Source organism: Schistocerca piceifrons, chromosome 3 (genome assembly GCF_021461385.2).
Source record: "Schistocerca piceifrons isolate TAMUIC-IGC-003096 chromosome 3, iqSchPice1.1, whole genome shotgun sequence".
NCBI classification, from domain to species: domain Eukaryota; kingdom Metazoa; phylum Arthropoda; class Insecta; order Orthoptera; family Acrididae; genus Schistocerca; species Schistocerca piceifrons.
Genome location: NC_060140.1, coordinates 889,369,555 through 889,396,127, shown reverse-complemented (window position 1 = coordinate 889,396,127; position 26,573 = coordinate 889,369,555). Strand labels below are relative to the sequence as shown.

The window sequence follows — 26,573 nt, the reverse complement described above, 5'->3', positions numbered from 1 at the left end:
GAAGGAAGAAGGAAAAATCGGGAGTCTCCCACTTAAATTGGGAGAGTTGGCACGTCTGTAATGTATGCATACTGATTTTACAGAAGAGAAGACCATTAGTAAGGGCTTGTGGCCACCCCGTTCTCCTGACTTGTTACCATGTGACTTTTACCTCAGGGGATTTCTAAAGGCTAGAGTCTACTGCAACAATCCCAGAACACTTGACACATTAAAAAACAATATGTGTCAAGAAATTTCGAACATTCCTCAAAGAGTAGTGAAAAGTGATTTCCTTAACATGCTTCGACGTGCACATCTTTGCTTGGATGCTGGCGGAGAACATTTTGAACACAGACTTTAAATTCCTTCCTGAAATATGCTTATTAAACTAATAAAAGTAAATCTATTACTTAAACTGTTAATTACACAGTTAATAATGAAACTGTACAATAAAAATTTAAGAAAGCAATGATGTACTTCGATGTTCTTCATTCATATTCCTTCCAGTGCAGGGGTCGGTTTTATGTGCGCCACTCTGTATAAAGCGCTTCTTTGTACTTTATATCTGAATTGCTATTTTGACAACACATAATTGACTTTGTATTAATATTTTATACACATGATGCAACTCACACAAAGCTTAATTTTTGGAGACAAAGCCGACGTCAGCTGCAGCTGTTGGACGAATTTTTGCCATCAAAAGGGAATTCCAACACATTTGTATTGGTATTCAGGTGCCTGAGGATGAAGTCACATGGTCTGAAATCAATTGCCACTAGTGGAAAGCAATTAATACAGCTGTTTGCACATAAAAAATATGAAGGAAATACACAGTATTTATTTTGTAGCAAAACCCTGGAGCAGAATGAAATGCAGAAGAAAATTAAATTCATTCACTCAGGCAATGGTAAGGAGTACTGTAAAAAATAAAAAAAATCTGAGAATGTCTAGAATACATAAGGCAGTAAGATTAGACGAACACTGTATACTCACCTCAGTGTATGTTGTTTGATGCTTGTTTACCAAAATAGTTCTGGGCAGAGACGACAGAAACAACTACCTGTTTCACAGTAGCCACATACCAAAGCAATTGATGGAAAGAATGCTTTGCAGGTATGGTGAGGCAAGAAGCTCGATTTACCACATATGAAAATTTTTTGTTTGCAAATTATGGCATTAATTCCTGAGGAGAAGTGCCAAAAATGGAACTTCATGTCCAGGAAATTGGTATTTGTTATTTATAGTGTGTGTACCCTAAGGACATTGCCTGACTGATCTTGATACATACAACATCAATAATGACAGAAACATGGTGTTTTATCAGAAAACATACAAATCTGTAATGTATATTACCTATGTTGGGCATCCAAGAGGAACAATGAACCATCTTAAGAAAATAAACAGAAGAAATTAGAAGAGAATGTTGAAAAATACACACGTTATGAATTCTTCAAAAGATGATGATACTTTCACCTCAAGTGTGAATGACTATGTTACATGCCAGTCAGCTAACAATGATATTGCCATGGGGAGAACATCAATAGATTCACCAATATGAAATTATAGCTTACGTACATGAAAAGAGACTGTCCAGTACAGGGTGAAAGAGAAATGGGGTCTTAGATTATAACTGATGATATGTCAACTGCTGAATGATCCTCCACCAGTTGATGAAAAATAAAACATGTTCATTATGACAGAGCACGCAGAACGAGCAGCTGAGCGCGCATGAGGTGTGCCTGCTAGTGTGAATGTGTGTGTGTGTGTGTGTGTGTGTGTGTGTGTGTGTGTGTGGATAGAGAAAGAGAAAGAGAGAGAGAGAGAGAGAGAGAGAGAGAACGGTACAGCCTCCCCCAGGACTCATATGAAATGTCCGATTCCACCCTTATTTTAATATGCATCCGGATAGTTATCAGACAATTCAGTGCTTCCTAAGGCCTTGTATGTGTGATATATATATATCATTGTCCTATTTGATAAAAAAACTTGATATTCATTGTGAAGGCATGTGAAATGTTCTAGAAGGACGTGCATTGTCGTAATTATTGGTGGATTGTAGTCATTGATAAAATTATGTACATATACTAAATTAAGTAACTAATCAAGAAATTGAAGTAATAAGTCCTTAGAAACAAATAACTAGAGACTGCAGAGATGTTAGCATGAAAAACCAATGCTTCTAATTAACAAAATTGTAATCTAAAACTCCAGTAACCTTAGACCTCACTATCTTGAAAAACAGCTTAAAAGTTGTTACTAAGCAAAGTATTTTCATTTGTTATCTATTTTTGTCTTCCTCTGTAATTAATATTCTTTTAATTACATTTCTAATTAACTTTCCAATTGTTACATCTCACAGTTTTGCAATTTCCAGAATCTGAAGCCTTATTCGTTCATTCTATGTATTTAATCTGATAAAGCACGAGCTCTGTACTACCATTTCATGTTAGTAACCAAATCCAAACTGTAATTAATTACGTAACTAAAATAATATGAGAGACATTATTGTAATTAAAGTTCAGAATGATTTTCTTATGGAAAACTATAGATATTACTATAAAAGATTGTCATTGAATATTGTATTTTATGCCTTATTCAACTGTAACATCAGTTTCTTTACGTTTTGTAAATTTTAATTGTAAATTTTAATTGTAACATCAAAATTGTACAAAATTAATAATACTTTATTTTGGAAGTTATTGTTAAAATTCTATATAAAGCGATGCAGCGAGGCTGTGAGTTAGTTGTTGTTTTTTAATTGAGTTTGGAAGTTACTCTTGGAAGTCAACGAGATCAGTGAAGTCTGTCCATGTTTTGTTTACATGACGAGTGTGCAGTTTGGATGTCAATTAATGTGAAGCATGAAAATTTCCCATCCATTCATCAATGGACCAGGCAGAAGAAACTTAAGTTGAGCAACATTCAACATGAATCATTACAGTGTGTGTGTGTGTGTGTGTGTGTGTGTGTGTGTGTGTGTGTGTGTGTTTCCTTTCTTTTCTGAAGAAGGCTTTGGCTGAAACTTCAGTGTGCAACAGTCTTTTCACTGTCCCTGCAGCAACCCAATGTGTCATCTTTATAGCAGGTAACAATCTATACCTTTACATAATATTGTTCAATGTTATATATTACACATGAAAAAGTGTTTTATCTTTTATGTGTGTATTTGAAATGAAGATCAATGAAAAAGGAGCTGATTATGAGGAAGTCTACTTATCAGTTAAAAGATTTACTGTGGCAGATGAAGAAAAAGTCATAGATTGGGATGATACAGTGTATTTTTACATGGGTACAGTGACACCAAAATTTATACATTACAACAGAGAGGTACTCGAAAGGTGTCCAAATATATTTGTGAAACAAGCCTCTGCACAATCTGAAGCAGGTTAGCTGACAACGGATTCTGAAATAAAGTAGGATACTGCTTGAAATAGCATTCAAAATGTCTAGAACTGATGCTTGAGTATATTATTTTGTTGACAAATCAGTGATGTTATCCTCACAAGTGTGGAAAGATGATTACCAATTTTTGCTAAATGCCCATGAAACAAACTGGAAATCAAGGAAAAGCTGAAAGAGAAGTTATGCGTGAAAGTTATTGGCCAAGTGAAGCAATGTATTGGAATGAACATAACCAGAAATCATGAGAAACGTGTGATTACGGTTGATCAAAGGAAGAATATCAGTAAAGTATTGGGAAGCAAAATATGATAAACACCCTACTGAAAGAAGTGACAACACCCCCCCTTGAGGCAAGCTGCATTATGTCTGCTACACGATGTACAACTAACAAGCTCCGATATTTCATATGCTGTATACAAGTCAACACTGAAATGACTTAGAAAATAACAACTGGTATTGGTGTAAAAAGAATTATAAAATATCTTCTGGGTAACAAGGATCTCCAACTATATTTCACTAAAGAAGTTTGCACAAAAACAACTTGATACTGTGATTCTGACAAGGTAATGATCCTGTAGATGGGAGGTCCTGCATTAGCTACTCTTATCTGTTCCATAAATGCAGTACTGCTTAAATTATGCAAACACTTTCTACAGCAAAGGTGGATTACATAGTAATGGCATCAGCAGCTTAGGAAGCCTGTGCCCTGATGATGCACAAGCTATGCCCTTTGACAGTTATAATCCAACAAAGCTGGCCACTTACAGACTGCTGTAATCCAAGGATGAAAGCATTTTATCAGAAAAGTGTTAATAAGGTCACGAATTAAAGGATGGGGCACAGAGAAAAGTTGTACTGTGTTGATGAATTTCTAGTGAGGCTGTTTGATATTAGAATATAAATAATTTTATGGTGTTGCAGTTATTTGTGAAATTATGGAGTATACACACATATTCGTTGGCTGTGATGTTACATTATTTGCAGCGTATGATGCTGGAGTCGATAAAGGTATCCTTTTTTACCATTTCATTTGGCAGTTATATGGTTCTGAAGTAAGTGAAGCACACATTACCAATAAATATATGTATTCTTCCAAAAAATAAAAAATGATTATATACAATGTTGTAGTATGTACAACAATGGCCTATGATATGGCCAGAATCAGAACCTTGAACATGTAATTTTATACATAAACTGTTCAAGCAATAGTACAAAAGTAGAACAAAAAACGTAACACTTTTCAAATGGAGAAATGAAAAGGTAATGATGATGAAGTTTTCACACATCATTCAGCACATTGCAAGCTACAATATCTGAGCTTGAAAGTACAACTCCACAGAAAGTCAGGAAATTTTCTGTGTTACATGGTATTAACAACAAGGAACATCAATCTCAGTGTCTCAAAGGCTTCAGCTTTATAAAAAATAATATACGTACATATAGTGGTAGGGCAGCTCTAAATAACAGTATTAATAATAATAATAATAACAATAACAAGCTTTCAGTCTTTCATGATGTGCACTTCTTAAGTGGGCTACAGGTATATCATATTTACATCAGGTAAAGAAACTTGCTGGTTATCATACAAAATTTGTTTTACAAATTTAATATGACACAAAAGTTATGAGAAGTATATTTTTATGGCACTCAATGGTAATAAAACTTGATGTACAATGATATAAAAATAATGTAGTGTTCATTGTTAAACATTAAAAACAAATTGTTAATCATAATGATGAAATACTTCCAGCAAATTTCCAAATTATAGCTCTTATATTAAAACATACGGCAAACTTCAAGGTCCAATTATTGTTCTGAAACAATGGTTAAAACAAACTCAACACTGCAGCAGTTGCTTCACTTATTTTGTGAGATTAGGAACTCAACAGTTTAAAATAGTATTAGTTTGTCATATTCCCGCACAGTAATGCAGCTCCATGTCTTACTTTGGAACAACACATAAAAAATACAGCAAGAAAGTTGATTAAAACCACAGATGAGATGTATGTTCATCAGTGAGGAGTGCTCATAATTAAACTTAAGATATCTGTGTCACTCATTGTGGGTAAGACTGTTTTAAAGCATTTTCTCTCCACAGCATTTGTTATCAACGATTTCCACATGTTATCAGTCTGAAAAAAAAGTTCAACAATGAATGTTAAAAATACTTTGAAACATTTATACACCATTATTATAAAGTTAAAAGCTCTTCCTACTGCTTTGATGTATAAAAGACACTGCCATACTCTAGATACATGGAACAAGTGATATTTTATGAGTTTTAAAAACTATTCATAAGGCCACAAAACATTAGGAAGAGGAATAAAAAAGGTTGATATAATTTGTTTGCAGAATGACTATTACAACAGGGGGAATTTCTTTCTTGTTATCATAGAATTAGTCAGCTAATATTTCTAAATTTCCTTCATAACAAATTTAACTATTTGGGACGGGATGGCAATGTAGTCAAAATGTATTCTTCCAGTGCTTCATTCAGTCAGTTAGATATATTGAAATTGGAAATCAAATGCCGATTTTATCTTTATTTTGATAAATGAGAGTGGGAAATTCCAAAAAGAGCATTTCACACACAGTCAGCCTGGCGTCGGCAGCCAGAACAGTCATGTGTGTGTGAGAGAGTTGTGTTTCAGTGTGTGTGTGTGTGTGTGTGTGTGTGTGTGTGTGTGTGTGTCAGAGAGCACGTGCACTTGTTGTCTAATTCTGATGAAGGCCATTATGGCTGAAAGCTTACTTGTTTGACAGTCTTTTTGTTGTGCCTATCTGTTACTCAACATCTCCACTATATGGTAAGTAACAATCTATATTGTTACTTTCATGAGTTTGATGCACCAAGTGAAACCATGCCTAAAAAAGAAATTTATAATAATTATGGTATATGAAAGGAATATTCAACCAAGAAAACAAGCTATTGCTTATCTTCACAAGATGAAATGTGTAGCGGCATTGATAGACATGTGTAAATGTGACACAACACCTAGCTTTCAGAACTAATAATTCCTTCTACATCCTCACTATAGGTGGGTCCCTCTTTACTGGGGCTTTGAGTGACCTGCCCTTCCCTATTAACCTCCCTCTCCTCTCACTAATGAAGAAACTGTTAGTTTTAAAAGCTAGGTATTGTGTCCCTTTTAATTTTGTGTGTTTCTATCAGCAATACTACAAGTTTTGTCTCATAAAGGTAAGTACTAGCCAGCAACTGCCTCACAATTTTTTAATTTATAATATTACCTCTGATTACCCAATGAATATTCACTGTCACCACCAGTGAGCAGATATTCAATATTCAGAACCATAACTACCAGATACTTTTGCTTTAATTTTATTGGTACATTATTCTAGCAAAAGTAACAGTTGTCTTGTATTTTTAAACATAAGGTAAACAACTGATATAGACACACTTGGAAAGAAGAATGCAGTGTTGGTGAACGGTGTTTTGCAGCACTGGAGAATACAGTTTTAATTCCGAAATGTGTATGACATCAAAGAAGGAAATAAACATATGGTACATAGAGATAGACTGTGAAACATTATTTATACATACCATAATCGTTTCATAGACAACAGAATTATGAAACTCAAAAATGACTACATCTTCCACCTGAAACTATTTACTATGAACATCCATACTACTAAACAAAATGGGGAGGGGTTGCGACACACAACAGATATGCTTATAAGAAACAAATTTACATGCAATGAAGTAAAACCAAAAATATCTCATGTAAAACATGGGGACACAACCTACCAGCTAATCTCAAACTGGAAAAAAATGTACTTGGTAACTTCTGCAATGATGTTCATGAAGGACAGTTGTAATAAGAGATTTTTATGAAGAGAGAGTTTTATGACATACTACAAAAGGACTTTGACAACTAAACACAAACAGGTGCTCACTGTGAGGATCAAAAATATGTCAGTATCAAATGTACTAGAAAACTTAGGAAATCTCTGAAAGATGTTATGGAAAGCACTAAGAACTAACAGAAGTAACCAGTCAAAAACAACATACATATTAGTCCAAAAGACACTGTTTATAAACCACGAATTAAGTGCCTGAGGTCTGAGATACCAGAATGAGTATGAAGCTACTATTAACCTAATGCAGTTAATGCACACTAAAAAGCCATGCACAATATTATATTGAAACTCAGAGCAAATAATCAGAAATGTCAGAAACACAATTTTACTTCACTGCATTGGAACTATTTACTCTGAACATCCATACCACTAAACAAAATGGAGGGGACATAACAGACATGCTTATCAGAAGCGCATTTACAGGCACTTGAATAAAACAAAAATATCTCTAAGGATGCAAAAGATACTGAACTCTAAATAACCGCAGACAGCAAAGTATTGTTTCTCATTCATGTAAAATATGGGGACACAAAGTGTGGAATGCCTGGGACATATGGATATTTAAAGTGCAAATGATGTTCTGCATGCGTCTGCATTTGCAGTTTTTGCTCTCATGTGGTTGTTTGTTGATGTTCTGGTGGAAGCAAGCTTGCACTGATTCTTTCATAGTAGTTGGTACTTGCGTTATCACTTGTTGGGAGCTTGGGAATCATTAGAAGGTGTAGATACTAGCTCTATTCTCCCTACTGAAAACAGTATGGGTTTTCCACTGTAGCTTATTTTGCCTAATATCTCATAAGGCTCTGAATACAGCGGCTAAAATAGTAGTGATAATGTCCAATCAGAGTATAGGGTATACTTATTTTAAGTCCTTGTGGACAGAATTTGGTTGAGTTCCATGTCGGGTTCTTGGAAGTATGCCTAGTTGAGACATCTATTGCAGTAACCAAGCAATAAACAATGACAATGTTTCAGTCCCTATTGTTGTAGGTGTCATGTCTGCAATGAAATTGGGTGGAACGCACATATTCCTTATATATATAGCATTTCAGCAACAGATATGTCAATGTCAGACTCGTAAGCAGTAGCTAAGCCCACTAAAACCAGTGATAGAGCTTGTGTCCTCCATTTGTCCTTGTGGCATATTATAGTTGCCTTAAGGGTTCTCTGCCATTTTTCCAGCAATGCACTGATTTGTGGGTAACAGTGCCTAGCTGGTAGTTTTATGGTGATTCATTCTGCACAAATAGGCTATCTGCTGCAACAGAACTGACTCAAATTGTCTCTCTCTTTCAGTTGTTACACATAACGGGTAACCAAAACATGTTATCCGTGTGCTCAAAAATGTATTTCCTATTGTCTTGGCTGAAATATCAGTGATAGGAACGAGTTCTGCCCAAAGTGTAAACTGTGAACAGGTAGTGGAATTTCTCTAAAGGTGGCTGGATGTGATGTCCCATGTTACTCCTTTGGCAGGGCAAACATTCTTGGGCCCATCTTTTACAGTCTTTGTTTATACCTGAGCACACAAAACACAATACCACAACATGAGCCACGTTTTTTACACCTAGATGTGCCAGATCATGAATACTACAAAATGCTTGCCTGTGGTAGGTCACCTGTAGTAGGTGTCTTTCTATAGAGAGACATCACGCTAAATGTTCGGAGCTGAATTAGGCAATCGCACTTGCACTAGAGATCTGTCTCCCCACTTGAGAGAAAACCTCGCAACTGTGTTTTATGGCCTTTTGCAATCGCTAACTCATTAAAATTAATGCTTTGTGATATGCTATTTATACCCGAAAGGCAACCTGTAGCAAAGTTCTCTATACCTGGCATACGACATATGTTAGTCAGGAATTGTGCCATAAAGTCTGTTTGCTAGTGTTATTTCAGAGAACTGCTTTCACTGTACAGCTCCAAAATGGTTCTTAGGGTTTCATGATCAGGGGCTATAGTCAAATCCTTAGTTCCATTATACCCAGAAAAGCCTGATTACTTCCAAAAACTGCCAATACCTCTTTGTCATATGCACTCCATTTTTTCTGGTGTGCAGTCAGGGGTTGCCAAGAAAAGTTACTGTACTGTTGAAAAACTGCATCTACTGCTGTTTGAGGCATCTACCACAACTGCTAAAAGTATCAAGGGAACAGGGTGTGCTAAAAGTGTTGGCATTGACTACACTTTTTTTCACTGCCTTGAAAGCCTGCTGCATTTTTGATGACCAAATGTGCTTTTCTTTGGCACTGGTGCCAGTGAGCGCTGTTTGTGAGAATTTCTTGTAGTTCTGTTGTCCATGGTAGTTTTCAATGGTAAATATTTACTACTCCCAATAATTGTACTAATTATTGATACACTGGTGGAAGTGTCACCCACGGCATAATCTGCAAATTTCCTGGTAACAGTGAAATTCCTGAAGCTGTAACCTAATATTCCAAAAAAGCTACTTGTTTTTGTCCTAGCACACCTTTCCTCTTATTGGTGGTTACACCATAGTCACTGAGGCACTTGAAAACCTGTCGTAACTCCTGTGCATGTCTGCTTGCTGTTCAGGGAAAAAAATTAATATATTGTCAATGTAAGCAAAACAGAAATGTAGCCCAAGAAAAACTTCGTCACGATTAGGCTGCATTTGTAAGCCCAAAAGGCATGCTGACATGTTCAGAGTCTAGTGTATGTCCTCTGCTGCTACTGGAATCTGCATATGAGCTTTTGCATAATCCATTACTCTCAAAAATTCAGCACTGGGTACTTATTTCACACTCTCTTGCATTTAATGCCCTACATCACTATAGAGTGTCCATGTTTTATCTTTTTTGGGGACAAGGACTGTCAGAGGGTTGAATTAAGCCATCTCGTAGTAGCTTGCCAAATTCCTGCTCAGCTACTACCAGGCAATATGGTGGTTGTTTAGGCAGGCGTGCAGATACTGGTGAGCACCTGGAGTATTCTTTATCAAATGACTCATGTTGTGTTTCAAAAATTTCTTTACATTGTGTGGCATTAGTGAGTGTTGGGAACTGTTGAAACAGTTTATAAAAACGTTTTTAGTGATAATTCTTGTACCTCTCGTTATGTGAGATCCTGGGGTGCCTTTAATAATGAAACCTGAAGTGCGGATGACCAAACAATCATTCTTGATGTCAGGTAATAACTTGAAATGTGCTAGGAAATCTGCTCATATTATTAGCTCTGATTCATCTGCTGCTTCTTGCTGAGTCCAAAGTCTAGTTGTAGAGTTTTCTCATTGAATATCTTAATTAGCGAGCTGTTTGCAGCAGAGAACTGTAGTGGTGCTGGTTGTCTTTGAACTCTTAACATCTTGAGTGGGTACATCAAAGCATCCAAGCCCATGTCTATCAAGAATTTGCAACTTGAAAATTTCTGAGAGAATATATTGTAATATCTTGTCTGTCTGCAGCCACATTTGAGATAATGACACTCTGGTTTTCCCAAACATGTACCTAAATGGCAACAGTTTGTTGTATCAATGCTGTATACAAGGTCTGCAGCAGATCACATCTATCTTCACCTGCTCTTGGAGTTTGGGTAGTCCATGAGAATAAGCACTATGGTGCCTATTGACCAAATCTACTGTAGTACTAGCAAAAGTGGTGGTGTTCTGGATGAGGGCTGCTGTTCCTTCTAGGAGAGCTGAAGTAAGCTCCTTGTTATATTGTGGCATCTTGTCATCTGCTCCAGTCCGGAATCCCTGAAGCATTACACCAACAACCTGACAACAGCTTTCGCATCCCGCAACTACCCTCCCGACCTGGTACAGAAGCAAATAACCAGAGCCACTTCCTCATCCTCTCAAACCCAGAACCTCCCACAGAAGAACCACAAAAGTGCCCCACTTGTGACAGGATACTTTCCGGGACTGGATCAGATTCTGAATGTGGCTCTCCAGCAGGGATACGACTTCCTCAAATCCTGCCCAGAAATGAGATCCATCCTTCATGAAATCCTCCCCACTCCACCAAGAGTGTCTTTCCGCCGTCCACCTAACCTTCGTAACCTCTTAGTTCATCCCTATGAAATCCCCAAACCACCTTCCCTACCCTCTGGCTCCTACCCTTGTAACCGCCCCCGGTGTAAAACCTGTCCCATGCACCCTCCCACCACCACCTACTCCAGTCCTGTAACCTGGAAGGTGTACACGATCAAAGGCAGAGCCACGTGTGAAAGCACCCACGTGATCTACCAACTGACCTGCCTACACTGTGACGCATTCTATGTGGGAATGACCAGCAACAAACTGTCCATTCGCATGAATTGACACAGGCAGACAGTGTTTGTTGGTAATGAGGATCACCCTGTGGCTAAACATGCCTTGGTGCACGGCCAGCACATCTTGGCACAGTGTTACACCGTCCGGGTTATCTGAGTACTTCCCACTAACACCAACCTATCCGAACTCCGGAGATGGGAACTTGCTCTTCAATATATCCTCTCTTCCCGTTATCCACCAGGCCTCAATCTCCGCTAATTTCAAGTTGCTGCCACTCATACCTCACCTGTCTTTCAACAACTTCTTTGCCTCTACACTTCTGCCTCGACTGACATCTCTGCCCAAACTCTTTGTCTTTTAAATATGTCTGCTTGTGTCTGTATGTGTGGATGGATATGTGCGTAAGTGCGAGTGTATACCTGTCCTTTTTTCCCCCTAAGGTAAGTCTTTCCGCTCCCGGGATTGGAATGACTCCTTACCCTCTCCCTTAAAACCCACATCCTTTCGTCTTTCCCTCTCCTTCCCTCTTTCCTGATGAGGCAACAGTTTGTTGCGAAAGCTTGAATTTTGTGTGTATGTTTGTGTGTCTGTCGACCTGCCAGCACTTTCATTTGGTAAGTCACATCATCTTTGTTTTTAGATATATATTTCCTACGTGGAATGTTTCCCTCTAAAAAAAAAAAAAATAAAATAAAAAATATATATATATATATATATATATATATATATATATATATATATATATATATATATATATATATATATATATATATCGAACAAAAGCGCTGGCAGGTCGATAGACACACAAACAAACACAAACACACACAAAAAATTCAAGCTTTCGCAACAAACTGTTGCCTCATCAGGAAAGAGGGAAGGAGAGGGGAAGACGAAAGGAAGTGGGTTTTAAGGGAGAGGGTAAGGAGTCATTCCAATCCCGGGAGCGGAAAGACTTACCTTAGGGGGAAAAAAGGACAGGTATACACTCGCACACACGCACATATCCATCCACACATACAGACACAAGCAGACATATTTCCCACGTGGAATGTTTCCTTCCATTATATATATATATATATATATATATATATATATAAAACTGCTTCAACTTGTTCAAACCAAGTTTTTGAATTCTGTGGCGAAAATGCAGGTAAACAGGGGGCCACTTGCAATGTCAAATGTGTGTATGATCTGCTGAAAATGCAGATCAGTGTGGGTGGAATTTCGATTGGTGTGGGTTGTATCTTACTGTTTTCCTCCTTCCTGCTGTCTTGTGACTGACTATAAATTCTTGTCTTCATGACTTGATTACATGTATGCACTTTATGTCCATAAAACCGATGCTATGTTCATAATATGGTGGTCACCACTGAAGCCACTATTTACCTACAGCCTTTAATGCATATTAAAAGACCCTTTCAGAATACTAATGGCATCGGTAATTACTAGCACGCATAACTTTGCTTATATACCAATAATACTGAATAATAATAATAATAATAATAATAATAATAATAATAATAACTAAGTGTAAACAACCAGAGATGACAGATACACAATTATACTTTGTTGCACTGGAATCTCCCTGCTTTCAGTGCTGCCAAATCTATTGACCATCACCCAAGACATGTACATTACCATGAACAAAGGAAAAAATCAACTCGTCTTGTAAAATGCATACATATTTCGTGGATGGATATTTACTGAACTCTACTGACAGTCAATAAAGGCATAGAAAGTTAAAACTATTGACCAGAATAATTTAATGAATACCACACACTGGAAATCAAAAATGCAAGAACTGTCTCTATGAATAGTAAAAGTCATGTAAAGATGAGCATGTAAGTGGATTAGAACTTCAGTATGGTAAAATAGTTGTAAAAGAATCTCTCAGACCGACCTTATATCTAGCTACAGCAAATATGACTTATGGTTGTTAGTAATTTCTCTACATTATAATGAAACATCAACCAACTGAGAATGATGTTGCACCTGAAATCTGATTAAAAACAAATCTTGTATTAATTATAATATTATGGATAGGACAGTTTGCTTTTCACCATATAGTGGAGACATTTAGTAGCAGACAAACACAACAAAAAGACTGCTAAAAATATAAGCTTTCAGCCAAAAGACTTTCTTCTGAATTAGACAACACGTACACACACGTTCATGCAAACATAGCTCGCTCTCTCTCTCTCTCTCTCTCTCTCTCTCTCTCTCTCTCTCTCTCTCTCTCACACACACACACACACACACACACACACACACACACACACGACTATTGTCTCCTGCTGCTGAAGCAAGTATGGCAGCCTGAGACAGTGGTCATGTGAGTATGTGAGTTGCATTTGCATGAATGTGTGGTGTGTGCATATGTTGTCTAATACAGAAGAATGCATTCTGGCCCAAAGTTTACTTGTTTAGCAGTTTTTTTGTTGTGCCTGTCTGCAACTCAACATCTCCACTACATGGTGACTAGAAATCTATGCTTTTAATAATATTCTCATTATTCCATCCTACATATTCCACTGGTTAAATCAGGCATTAATTATGCTATTTAAAAAAAGTATGGAAAGGATATACCACTAGCTACTCACCGTATAGATGAAGTGTTGGATCACAGACAAGCACAATGAAACAGAATGCTAGAAATTCAGTCTAAGCTCTTCATCAGAAGTAGAAAGAAGATGCACATTCCCACATGCACAATTCACACACACATGCCCACTGCTGTCTGCAGGTGCAAGGCCCAACTGCAATTGTGTCTGAGGTGAGCAGCAATCTAGCTGGGGTAGGTATTAGGAGTATGGAAGAGTCATGGAGGAAGGAGAGGAAGGGATAGCAGTGTTGGAGTGGGGGAAGTTGCTAGAGCTGCCTGTGAGAGCAAGCTGTGAGATGGCGAGGACAGGATAGGGCTGCTAGGTGCACCATTGTGAGGTTGTGCTGCAGGGGGGTGGGGGAGGGGGAAATAAAAGAAGCAGAGAAGGGGACAGGACTACTAGCCATTTCATAATGATCGACCCACGACTTTGAGCTCATCATAACATCGCATGACGAACATCGATGTGTTGTACCTTACAAAAATTGTGGAAATGTCTCCCTTCTATTTGTTGCATGGATATTACATTTTAGTTGAAAAGGAGGCTGCATATGCAGTAATATTTATGGCAAAGCAAGCTTTTTCGACCATTTTTTGGTGAGTGTTGAATTTGGAGAGTCATCGAAGTCAGACCATAACTAGGAGAAAAATTTCCTTTGTACATTTTAAAGATACAGCCATATTCAACTTCCAGACAAATTGTCATTACTTTCCAATTACTAGTTTTGTCCTAATAATTGTGGCCATAGATTGCTGCAATATACCTAACAGTGATGAATGCTAACAAGACGAAAAGTAAATGCAAGTTCTGCCGGACCTCTGAACAGCATTTCCATTTCATTGTTCATTGTTGCAGTTCTTACATAGCTGCTTCCTGACAGACAGAAAACAATCGTAACCCCATTCGTTGTTGTGTAATCATGTCAGACAGTGCTTGTAAAGTAATTAGTTGCCTTGTACTTGTGTGAAACCACACATCATTTACAGAGTCGTGAAAAGTCTATGGTGATCAGGGTACGTGCTTACTTCGAGACCGAAAAAGAACAGGGTGCAAACAGTTCCATATCACAGACAGTAAAGAAAACTTCTGAATGTCTCGGCATTAGTGAAAGTACAATGAATATAGAGAAACTTCATGTTTTGTATGACCAAAAATGAGTTCTGGCAGGTGACAGAAATTTGTATGGATGAGTTTGCGAAGGGAGTCATAAGATGAAAAATCCACAACTACAAAGTTGCAAAGCAGCTTCCATCAGCGGCAGCCATGTTGGAAAAGTTAAAGACTGGAGTAGAAGATTTTCCTGATATGAGTGAAACAACCCTTTGGCATCCTATTTGGAAATTGGGCTTTAGATATAAAAAGTTGAACAAAAAACCTGTGCTGTTGGAAAATAACCAAGTAGCAGAAAAAAAACAATGAGTTATTGCGGGAAATACGACACTTTTGCAACACTGAATGGACTATTTACTACACTGATGAGAGTTGGTGTAATGCAAGTCATTGCAGAAAGTTTGGTTGGCAGGAAAAAAAAGATGCCTTATGTGTCAGAAAATTATCACAGAGGAAGTATTCAGGAGCGGAATGGCTGGAAAGGAGGAATTCAAACACCATCCAGTTCTGGCAAAAAGGATTATAAGATGCCACATTGGGGACGAAGATGGGTCCGTGCAAAAAGCTGGATATGTTTTATTGGGCAGAAACGGGGTACAGATTACCATTCCGAAATGGATCCAGACACCACAAAGAGGGGTTTACGAGTGTTCTTGAAACATTATCCAACAGATCTGTGATTGTTTTCAGTCAGGCTCCAAATTACATGATGATAACTCCAGTATTGTGAAATCCATCTACAAAATGGAGAAATGATTCTATTATTGAATGGGTGGAAAGAAATAATGTAGAGCATCCATCTAATGCCACATCATATGAGGAATTTACTAAAGCCTGCCTACTGGAATACGCGTGAACACACTCCAGGGTGCAGGAATACCCTTTGGAAAGTATACAATATTATGAGAAGGGAAGTTGCTATTCACCATATAGTAGAATGCTGAGTAGCAGATAGGCACAATAAAAAGATTTTCACACTTAAAGCTTTCGGCCAATGGCCTTTGTCAACACTACACACACACACACACACACACACACACACACACACACACACACACACACACGATCGCGCGCGTGTGCTCTTGCGCACAAACACAACTCACACACATGACTGCAGTTTCAGGCAACTGAAACCACACTGCAAGCAGCAGCACCAGTGCATGATGGGAGTGGCGTCTGGGTGGGGGTAAGAAGTGTAGGCTGGAGCGGGGAAGGGGAGGGATAGTATGGTGGGGGTGGTGGACAGCGAAGTGCTGCAGATTAGACTGAGGGCAGGGGAGAGGTGGGGAGGGGGGGGGGGGGGAAGCAGCGGAAAAAGAGATAAATAAAAAGACTGAGTGTGGTGGTGGAATGATGGCTGTGTAATGCTGGAATGGAAACAGGGAAGGGGCTGGATGGTTGAGGACAGTGCTAACGAAGGTTGAGGCCAGGAAGGTTACAGGAACGTAGGATGTATTGCAGGGAAAGGTCCCATGTGTGCAATTCAGAAAAGCTGGTGTTGGTGGGAAGTGTTCATTGAAATGAAGGATATCATGTCTGGCAGTGTGTTCAGCAACAGGGTGGTCCACTTGTTTCTTGGCCACAGTTTGTCAGTGGCCATTCATGTGGTCACACAGCTTGTTGGTTGTCATGCCTACATAAATGCAGCACAATGGTTGCAGCTTAGCTTATAGACAACATGACTGGTATCACAGGTAGCCCTGCCTTGATGGGATAGGTGATGTTAGTGACCGAATTGGAGTAGGTGGTGGTGGGAGGATGTATGGGACAGTTCACATCTACATCGATACTCCGCAAGCCACCCAACGGTGTGTGGCGGAGGGCACTTTACGTGCCACTGTCATTACCTCCCTTTCCTGTTCCAGTCGCGTATGGTTCGCGGGAAGAACGACTGTCTGAAAGCCTCCGTGCGCGCTCTAATCTCTCTAATTTTACATTCGTGATCTCCTCGGGAAGTATAAGTAGGGGGAAGCAATATATTCGATACCTCATCCAGAAACGCACCCTCTCGAAACCTGGCGAGCAAGCTACACCGCGATGCAGAGCGCCTCTCTTGCAGAGTCTGCCACTTGAGTTTATTAAACATCTCCTTAACGCTATCACGGTTACCAAATAACCCAGTGACGAAACGCGCCGCTCTTCTTTGGATCTTCTCTATCTCCTCCGTCAACCCGACCTGGTACGGATCCCACACTGATGAGCAATACTCAAGTATAGGTCGAACGAGTGTTTTGTAAGCCACCTCCTTTGTTGATGGACTACATTTTCTAAGCACTCTCCCAATGAATCTCAACCTGGTACCCGCCTTACCAACAATTAGTTTTATATGATCATTCCACTTCAAATCGTTCCGTACGCATACTCCCAGATATTTTACAGAAGTAACTGCTACCAGTGTTTGTTCCGCTATCATACAATCATACAATAAAGGATCCTTCTTTCTATGTATTCGCAATACATTACATTTGTCTATGTTAAGGGTCAGTTGCCACTCCCTGCACCAAGTGCCTATCCGCTGCAGATCTTCCTGTATTTCGCTACAATTTTCTAATGCAGCAACGTCTCTGTATACTACAGCATCATCCGCGAAAAGCCGCATGGAACTTCCGACACTATCTACTAAGTCATTTATATATATTGTGAAAAGCAATGGTCCCATAACACTCCCCTGTGGCACGCCAGAGGTTACTTTAACGTCTGTAGACGTCTCTCCATTGATAACAACATGCTGTGTTCTGTTTGCTAAAAACTCTTCAATCCAGCCACACAGCTGGTCTGATATTCCGTAGGCTCTTACTTTGTTTATCAGGCGACAGTGCGGAACTGTATCGAACGCCTTCCGGAAGTCAAGAAAAATAGCATCTACCTGGGAGCCTGTATCTAATATTTTCTGGGTCTCATGAACAAATAAGGCGAGTTGGGTCTCACACGATCGCTGTTTTCGGAATCCATGTTGATTCCTACATAGTAGATTCTGGGTTTCCAGAAATGACATGATACGCGAGCAAAAAACATGTTCTAAAATTCTACAAGAGATCGACGTAAGAGATATAGGTCTATAGTTTTGCGCATCTGCTCGACGACCCTTCTTGAAGACTGGGACTATCTGTGCTCTTTTCCAATCATTTGGAACCCTCCGTTCCTCTAGAGACTTGCGGTACACGGCTGTTAGAAGGGGGGCAAGTTCTTTCGCGTACTCTGTGTAGAATCGAATTGGTATCCCGTCAGGTCCAGTGGACTTTCCTCTATTGAGTGATTCCAGTTGCTTTTCTATTCCTTGGACACTTATTTCGATGTCAGCCATTTTTTCGTTTGTGCGAGGATTTAGAGAAGGAACTGCAGTGCGGTCTTCCTCTGTGAAACAGCTTTGGAAAAAGGTGTTTAGTATTTCAGCTTTACGCGTGTCATCCTCTGTTTCAATGCCATCATCATCCCGTAGTGTCTGGATATGCTGTTTCGAGCCACTTACTGATTTAACGTAAGACCAGAACTTCCTAGGATTTTCTGTCAAGTCGGTACATAGAATTTTACTTTCGAATTCAATGAACGCTTCACGCATAGCCCTCCTTACGCTAACTTTGACATCGTTTAGCTTCAGTTTGTCTGAGAGGTTTTGGCTGCGTTTAAAGTTGGAGTGGAGCTCTCTTTGCTTTCGCAGTAGTTTCCTAACTTTGTTGTTGTACCACGGTGGGTTTTTCCCGTCCCTCACAGTTTTACTCGGCACGTACCTGTCTAAAACGCATTTTACGATTGCCTTGAACTTTTTCCATAAACACTCAACATTGTCAGTGTCGGAACAGAAATTTTCGTTTTGATCTGTTAGGTAGTCTGAAATCTGCCTTCTATTACTCTTGCTAAACAGATAAACCTTCCTCCCTTTTTTTATATTCCTATTAACTTCCATATTCAGGGATGCTGCAACGGCCTTATGATCACTGATTCCCTGTTCTGTACATACAGATTCGAAAAGTTCGGGTCTGTTTGTTATCAGTAGGTCCAATATGTTATCTCCACGAGTCGGTTCTCTGTTTAATTGCTCGAGGTAATTTTCGGATAGTGCACTCAGTATAATGTCACTCGATGCTCTGTCCCTACTACCCGTCCTAAACATCTGAGTGTCCCAGTCTATATCTGGTAAATTGAAATCTCCACCTAAGACTATAACATGCTGAGAAAATTTATGTGAAATGTATTCCAAATTTTCTCTCAGTTGTTCTGCCACTAATGCTGCTGAGTCGGGAGGTCGGTAAAAGGAGCCAATTATTAACCTAGTTCGGTTGTTTAGTGTAACCTCCACCCATAATAATTCACAGGAACTATCCACTTCTACTTCACTACAGGATAAACTACTACTAACAGCGATGAACACTCCACCACCGGTTGCATGCAATCTATCCTTTCTAAACACCGTCTGTACCTTTGTAAAAATTTCGGCAGAATTTATCTCTGGCTTAAGCCAGCTTTCTGTACCTATAACGATTTCAGCTTCGGTGCTTTCTATCAGCGCTTGAAGTTCCGGTACTTTACCAACGCAGCTTCGACAGTTGACAATTACAATACCGATTGCTGCTTGGTCCCCGCATGTCCTGACTTCGCCCCGCACCCGTTGAGGCTGTTGCCCTTTCTGTACTTGCCCAAGGCCATCTAACCTAAAAAACCGCCCAGCCCACGCCACACAACCCCTGCTACCCGTGTAGCCGCTTGTTGCGTGTAGTGGACTCCTGACCTATCCAGCGGAACCCGAAACCCCACCACCCTATGGCGCAAGTCGAGGAATCTGCAGCCCACACGGTCGCAGAACAGTCTCAGCCTCTGATTCAGACCCTCCACTCGGCTCTGTACCAAAGGTCCGCAGTCAGTCCTGTCGACGATGCTGCAGATGGTGAGCTCTGCTTTCATCCCGCTAGCGAGACTGGCAGTCTTCACCAAATCAGATAGCCGCCGGAAGCCAGAGAGGATTTCCTCCGATCCATAGCGACACACATCATTGGTGCCGACATGAGCGACCACCTGCAGATGGGTGCACCCTGTACCCTTCATGGCATCCGGAAGGACCCTTTCCACATCTGGAATGACTCCCCCCGGTATGCACACGGAGTGCACATTGGTTTTCTTCCCCTCTCTTGCTGCCATTTCCCTAAGGGGCCCCATTACGCGCCTGACGTTGGAGCTCCCAACTACCAGTAAGCCCACCCTCTGCGACTGCCCGGATCTTGCAGACTGAGGGGCAACCTCTGGAACAGGACAAGCAGCCATGTCAGGCCGAAGATCAGTATCAGCCTGAGACAGAGCCTGAAACCGGTTCGTCAGACAAACTGGAGAGGCTTTCCGTTCAGCCCTCCGGAATGTCTTTCGCCCCCTGCCACACCTTGAAACGACCTCCCACTCTACCACAGGTGAGGGATCAGCCTCAATGCGGGCAGTATCCCGGGCAACCACAGTTGTAGTCCGATCAGGGGATGCGTGGGACGAGCTGGCCGTCCCCGACAAACCCCCATCCCGACCCCCACAGTGATGCCCATTGGCAACAGCCTCAAGCTGTGTGACCGAAGCCAACACTGCCTGAAGCTGGGAGCGAAGGGATGCCAACTCAGCCTGCATCCGAACACAGCAGTTGCAGTTCCTATCCATGCTAAAAACTGTTTTGCTAAGAACGTCTGAACTAATCTACAGAGAGCGCAAACAAATCGACAAAATTTAAACGGTTATTAAAATACAAGATTGCCTAGTAAATGCAGTAATGCTGCTACTTGCGCACTGCTGACACTGCTCGGCGGCGGAAGGAGACTAAGCGAAATTACACTATTCAGGTACTAAAACACGATGCTACACTCTCAAATACTATAATACGCCCGAAATTTATGAATTAAACAATGCAAGAACCAAAAACACGCAAAGAAATTAAGAATTAAACTATGTAACAAATGAGTGAGCTAGGAGTATACGACTTGCTGCTCAGCTGCTTATCCAATGGCGGCAGGGAGCACACTGACTGCGACCAACCGACACTGGCCGTTCAAAACAAAACAGTAGACAAACGACTACGCGAATTTACACTATTCAGGTACTAAAACGCGATGCTACAACTCTCAAATACTATAATACGCTCGAAATTTATGAATTAAACAATGCAAGTACCAAAAACACGCAAAGAAATTAAGAATTAAACTATGTAACAAATGAGTGAGCTAGGAGTATACGACTTGCTGCTGCAGCTGCTTATCCAACGGCGGCAGGGGGCACACTGACTGCGACCAACCGACACTGGCCGTTCAAAACAAAACAGTAGACAAACGACTACGCGAATTTACACTATTCAGGTACTAAAACGCGATGCTACAACTCTCAAATACTATAATATGCCCGAAATTTATGAATTACACAATGCAAGTACCAAAAACACGCAAAGAAATTAAGAATTAAACTATGTAACAAATGAGTGAGCTAGGAGTATACGACTTGCTGCTGCAGCTGCTTATCCAACGGCGGCAGGGAGCACAGTTCTTGAATCTGGGTCTATTACAGGGATATGAGCCATGAGGTAAGGGATTGGGAGCAGGAGTTGTGTAAGGATGGATGAGTATACAGAAAAGTCTGCTTATTCCTAGCCAGATCCCAGTCCCACATACTGTTCCTGCATTGTTGCTTGTCTCATGGAATCCCCGTCATGGCCTTACCGTCAAATTACCCATCTCTGGCTGCCACCCCGCCTTCCACAATAACCTCCACCTGTTCAAATTCTGCCAATCCTTAGCCCTCACCAACATAGTCCTGCAAAACCATATCAACCAAGCCCAAACCTTCTTGCAGGACCTTCTCTCCATCCGCAAAATTCTCCTGTTCTGCAATCCAAAATTCCTGGAACCCATAACACACACTGAAACTCTTGCCCTGCAGGAACTTGAGTAACATGCACAACGCCACTTCAAAAAGCTCTCCATCCTGCTCACTTCCTACTCCCACCTTGGAGTGTTACTGTCCACCGCCTCTACAACAACCTCCAAACCTCCCCCACATCCCCTCATAGCTAACAAACCCTATCTCATAGAACTACGTCACTTACCCCACCCTCCAAAACTCCTCCCGCCACAACACAGTCATGAATCTTTCCTCCAGAAGCCTTATCCCCACAGAAATATCAGTCCTTTCCAAAGGCCTCACCTTCTGCCCCACTCCCATATTCAATCATGCAGGACTTGTTAAAGATCTTCTCTCCTTCTCCTGGTCTCTACAGTGGAAACACTTTTTTGCCACCAACCCTACCAATCAGACTCAACCGAAGACCAATACTGAACCTAGCGTAACTCAGTACACTCCTCCATCAAATCGTGATCCACCCCCACTGCCCCCAAACCACCCTGTGTTAACTTTCCAGAATTACTTAACCTCAAACCTTGCCTCACCGTCATTCCCCAAATCCCTCAACATGCAGACTGACCTTATATACACAGAAAGATCCGCAGTGCACCATCTAAAAACTGATCCTGACATTATAAACCTACCTGCGGACAAAGGCTCCACCACTGTTGTTTTGAACTGCAGGGATTACCTGGTGGAAAGACTCTGCAGTTGTCAGATACTTCCAACTACAAACCTCGCCATCTGACCTCATTCCAGTAATCTGCCAGGATCTCCAGTCACTACTCAAATCCCTAGGCCCATCCCAGAACCTCTCCCCAAAGTCCATCTCTCTACTCACCCCTACTACTCCCCGCACTCCTACCTTCTACATGCTTCCTAAAGACCATAAACCTAACCATCCAGGATGTCCCATTGTGGCCGGTTACTGTGCCCCACTGAGAGAATCTCTGCTCTCGTACACCAACACCTTCAACCTATCACCCGGAACCTACCCTCCTATATAAAAGATACCAACCATTTCCTCCACAGACTCTCCACAGTTCCTGTCCGTTTACCACATGGTGCCCTGCTCATCACTACTGATGCCACCTTCTTGTACACTAACGTTCCTAATTTCCATGGCCTTACCGCTATTGAACACTACCTTTCCCAACACCTGATGGATTTCAAACAACCTCCTTCCTAGTCGCCATGACCAACTATACCCTCACCCACAATTACTTCTCCTTTGAAGGCATTACATACAAACAAATCTGGGTTATGGCTATGGGCACCTGCATGGCACCATCCTATGCGAACCTACTCATGGGCCGTCTAAAAGAATCCATCACAATCACCGAGAATCATAAACCTCTCACCTGGTTCAGATTCACTGATGACATCTTTGCTATATGGATAGAAGGTGAGGACACCCTATCCACATTCCTCCAGAACCTCAGCAACTTCTTCCCCATTTGCTTCACCAGGTCCTACTCAACCCAACAAGCCACATTCCTAGATGTTGACCTCCACCTAGAAAATGGGTACACCAGTACCTCCGTCCATATCAAACCTACTAACCACCAGCAATACCTCCATTTCGACAGCTGCCACCCATCCCATACCAAGACGTCCCTTCCGTACAGCCCACCCAGCCAGGTCGTTGCATCTGCAGTGACAAGCAGTCCCTCTCAACCTTGTACAAAAACAAATCTCCCATGCCTTATCTTTCCAGTCTCCCACCACCTCCCAAAGTCCCACAGTCCGGCCACAGAGGAGCATTCCCCTCGTAACTCAGTACCATCCAGGACTGGAGCAATGGAATCACATTATCCGCCAGGGTTTCTATTACCTCTCGTCGTGCCCTGAAATGAGAAATGTCCTGCCCACTATCCTTCCCACCCCTCCCACAGTGGTATTCCGCTGTCCACCGAACCTACATAATATACTCATCCATCCTTACACAACCCATGCTCCCAATCCCTTACCTCATGGCTCATACCCCTGTAATAGACTAGATGCAAGACCTGTCCCATACATCCTCCCACCACCACCACCACCACCTACTCCAATCCAGTCACTATCATCACCTATCCCATCAAAGGCAGGGCTACCTGCGATACCAGTCATGTCGTTTATACGCTAAGCTGCAACCATTGTGCTGCATTCTATGTAGGCATGATAACCAACAAGCTGTCCGTTGACATGGTATGGTTGGAATTATTTCAGATTATTGTGATCGATAGTAACAGTATTTAGAGAGAGGTTTGTATGTTATGCTCATAACACACTTTATTCGGCATGAATGGACACTGACAAACAGTGGCCAAGAAACAAGTGGACCACCCTGTTGCTGAACACCACAATTACTTCTCCTTTGAATGACTGCTTCACAGTCGTGCCATATGGATCCTTCCCATCATCACCAGCTTTTCTGAATTGCACACGTGGGAACTTTCGCTACAATACATCCTACGTTCCCGTAACCCTCATGGTGGTTGCTCGTGTCTGTACCAATGATGTGTGTCACTTTGGATCAGAAGAGATTCTCTCTGATTTCGAGCAGCTAACAGAAGTGGTAATGGCTGCCAGACTTGCTTGCAAGATGAAAGCAGAGCTGACCATTTGCAGAACAGTTGACATGCCCGACTGCAGACCTCTGGTACAGAGACAAGTGGAGGATCTGAATTAGAGGCTCATACGGTTCTATGACTGTGTAGGCTGCAGTATGTTAGCGGCAAGAAACAATCAATGACTTCTCTGGGTGATAACAATGGAAATACTATCGACAACTGTACTACCAAAGCAGAGTTACTAAACACAGCCTTCTGAAGCGGCTTGTAGTGAAATTGCATGCTTATCGAATATCGTCTCAGTTATGTGACTGGATTTGTGATTTCCTGTCAGAGAGGTCACAGTTTGTAGTAACTGACAGAAAGTCATTGAGTAAAACGGAAGTAATTTCTGGCATTACCCAAGGTAGTGTTATAGGCCCTGGATCTGGGAGACAATCTGAGCAGCCATCTTAGGTTTTTTGTAGATGACGCTGTCATTTATCAACTAATAAAGTCATCAGAAGATCAAAACAAATTGCAAAATGACTTAGAAAAGATATCTGAATGGTGTGAAAATTGGCAGTTGACCCTAAATAACGAAAAGTGTGAGGTCATCCACATGAGTGCAAAAGGAATCCGTTAAACTTCGCTTACATGATATATCAGTCAAATCTAAAGGCCGTCAATTCAACTAAATACCTAGGATTTACAATTATGAACAACTTAAATTGGAAGGAACACACAGAAAATGTTGTGAGGAAGGCTAACCAAAGACTGCATTTTATTGGTAGGGCACTTAGAAAATGTAACAGACCTACTAAGGAGACTGCCTACAATACGCTTGTCCGTCCTCTTCATTGCGACGGAATCTTCTCACAAAATTCCTATCACCAACTTTCTCCTCCGAATACGAAAATATTTTGCTGACACCGACCTACATAGGGAGAAATGATCACCACGATAAAATAAGGAAAATCATAACTCGTATGGAAAGATATAGGTGTTCGTTCTTTCCGTGCGCTATATGAGATTGGAATAATAGAGAATTCTGAAGGTGATTCAATGAACCCTCTGCCAGGCACTGAAATGTGATTTGCAGAGTATCCATGTAGATATAGATGTATATAATTGTTCTGACTGTTGACTCCAGTAGATCAAACTTCTTTGCCAATTAAAAATTTTAATTTTTGCATCATTGAAGTCTTTGATAATATCAAGTTTACATCCCAAAGGCAATGATTTCTTTTCTTGTTTGATGCAGATGAATCACTTCTGCTTTGTATCAATGACATAATTAGAATCTATTATCAAGTCAACTCTGTGAATAAAATGGTTCCACACAAAACATGTCCAAACCTGTCATAAGCGGAACACTGTATGGGTGACAGTGCTGTGCAGCACACAAACAGACAAACTGCATAATTCTGGATTTGCATAAAACAAGGTACTGTAAGCTGGGGTATAATGAAGGGATTTCTTGGTGTGGAATGGGTGGCAGCTACCAAAGTGGAGTTATCATTGCCGGTTGATAGGTTTGATGTGGAAGTCCTGATGTAGCCAACTTTGAGGTGAAGGTTGACATTAAGAAAAGTGGCTTGTTGTGCTGAGGAGGACCAGGTGAAGGGAATGTTGACATTAAGAAAAGTGGCTTGTTGTGCTGAGGAGGACCAGGTGAAGGGAATGGAGGAGAAGGTGTTGAGGTTCTGGAGGATAGGGTGTCATCACCCTCAGTCCAAATCATGCAGTTGTCATCACTGAATCTGAACCAGGTGAGAGGTTTAGGATGACTGGGAAGAATTCCATTACATGGTTTATGAACATGTTAGTGTAGGTGTCATACAGGTGCCCATAGCTGTGCACGGATTTGTCTGTAGTGAGTAAAAATAATTGCGGTGAAGATACAGATGGTCATGGTGACCAGGAAGGAGGTTGAAGGTTTGAAGTTAGTTGGGCTTTGAGAAAGGTAGTTGGTCG

General features: G+C 40.9%; 1 protein-coding gene across 1 annotated transcript in view; it reads right to left on the bottom strand.

Annotated features, from left to right (window-relative positions):
* Positions 1-4,476: 4,476 nt before the first annotated feature.
* The window catches only part of LOC124789746, a 257,297-nt gene continuing 235,200 nt past the window's right edge, over positions 4,477-26,573 (bottom strand). Inside the window, exon 21 of the mRNA XM_047257199.1 lies at positions 4,477-5,513. Within this exon, the coding sequence (XP_047113155.1) occupies positions 5,394-5,513 (120 nt within the window). The 3' untranslated portion in view covers positions 4,477-5,393. The remainder of the gene's footprint in view (positions 5,514-26,573) is intronic.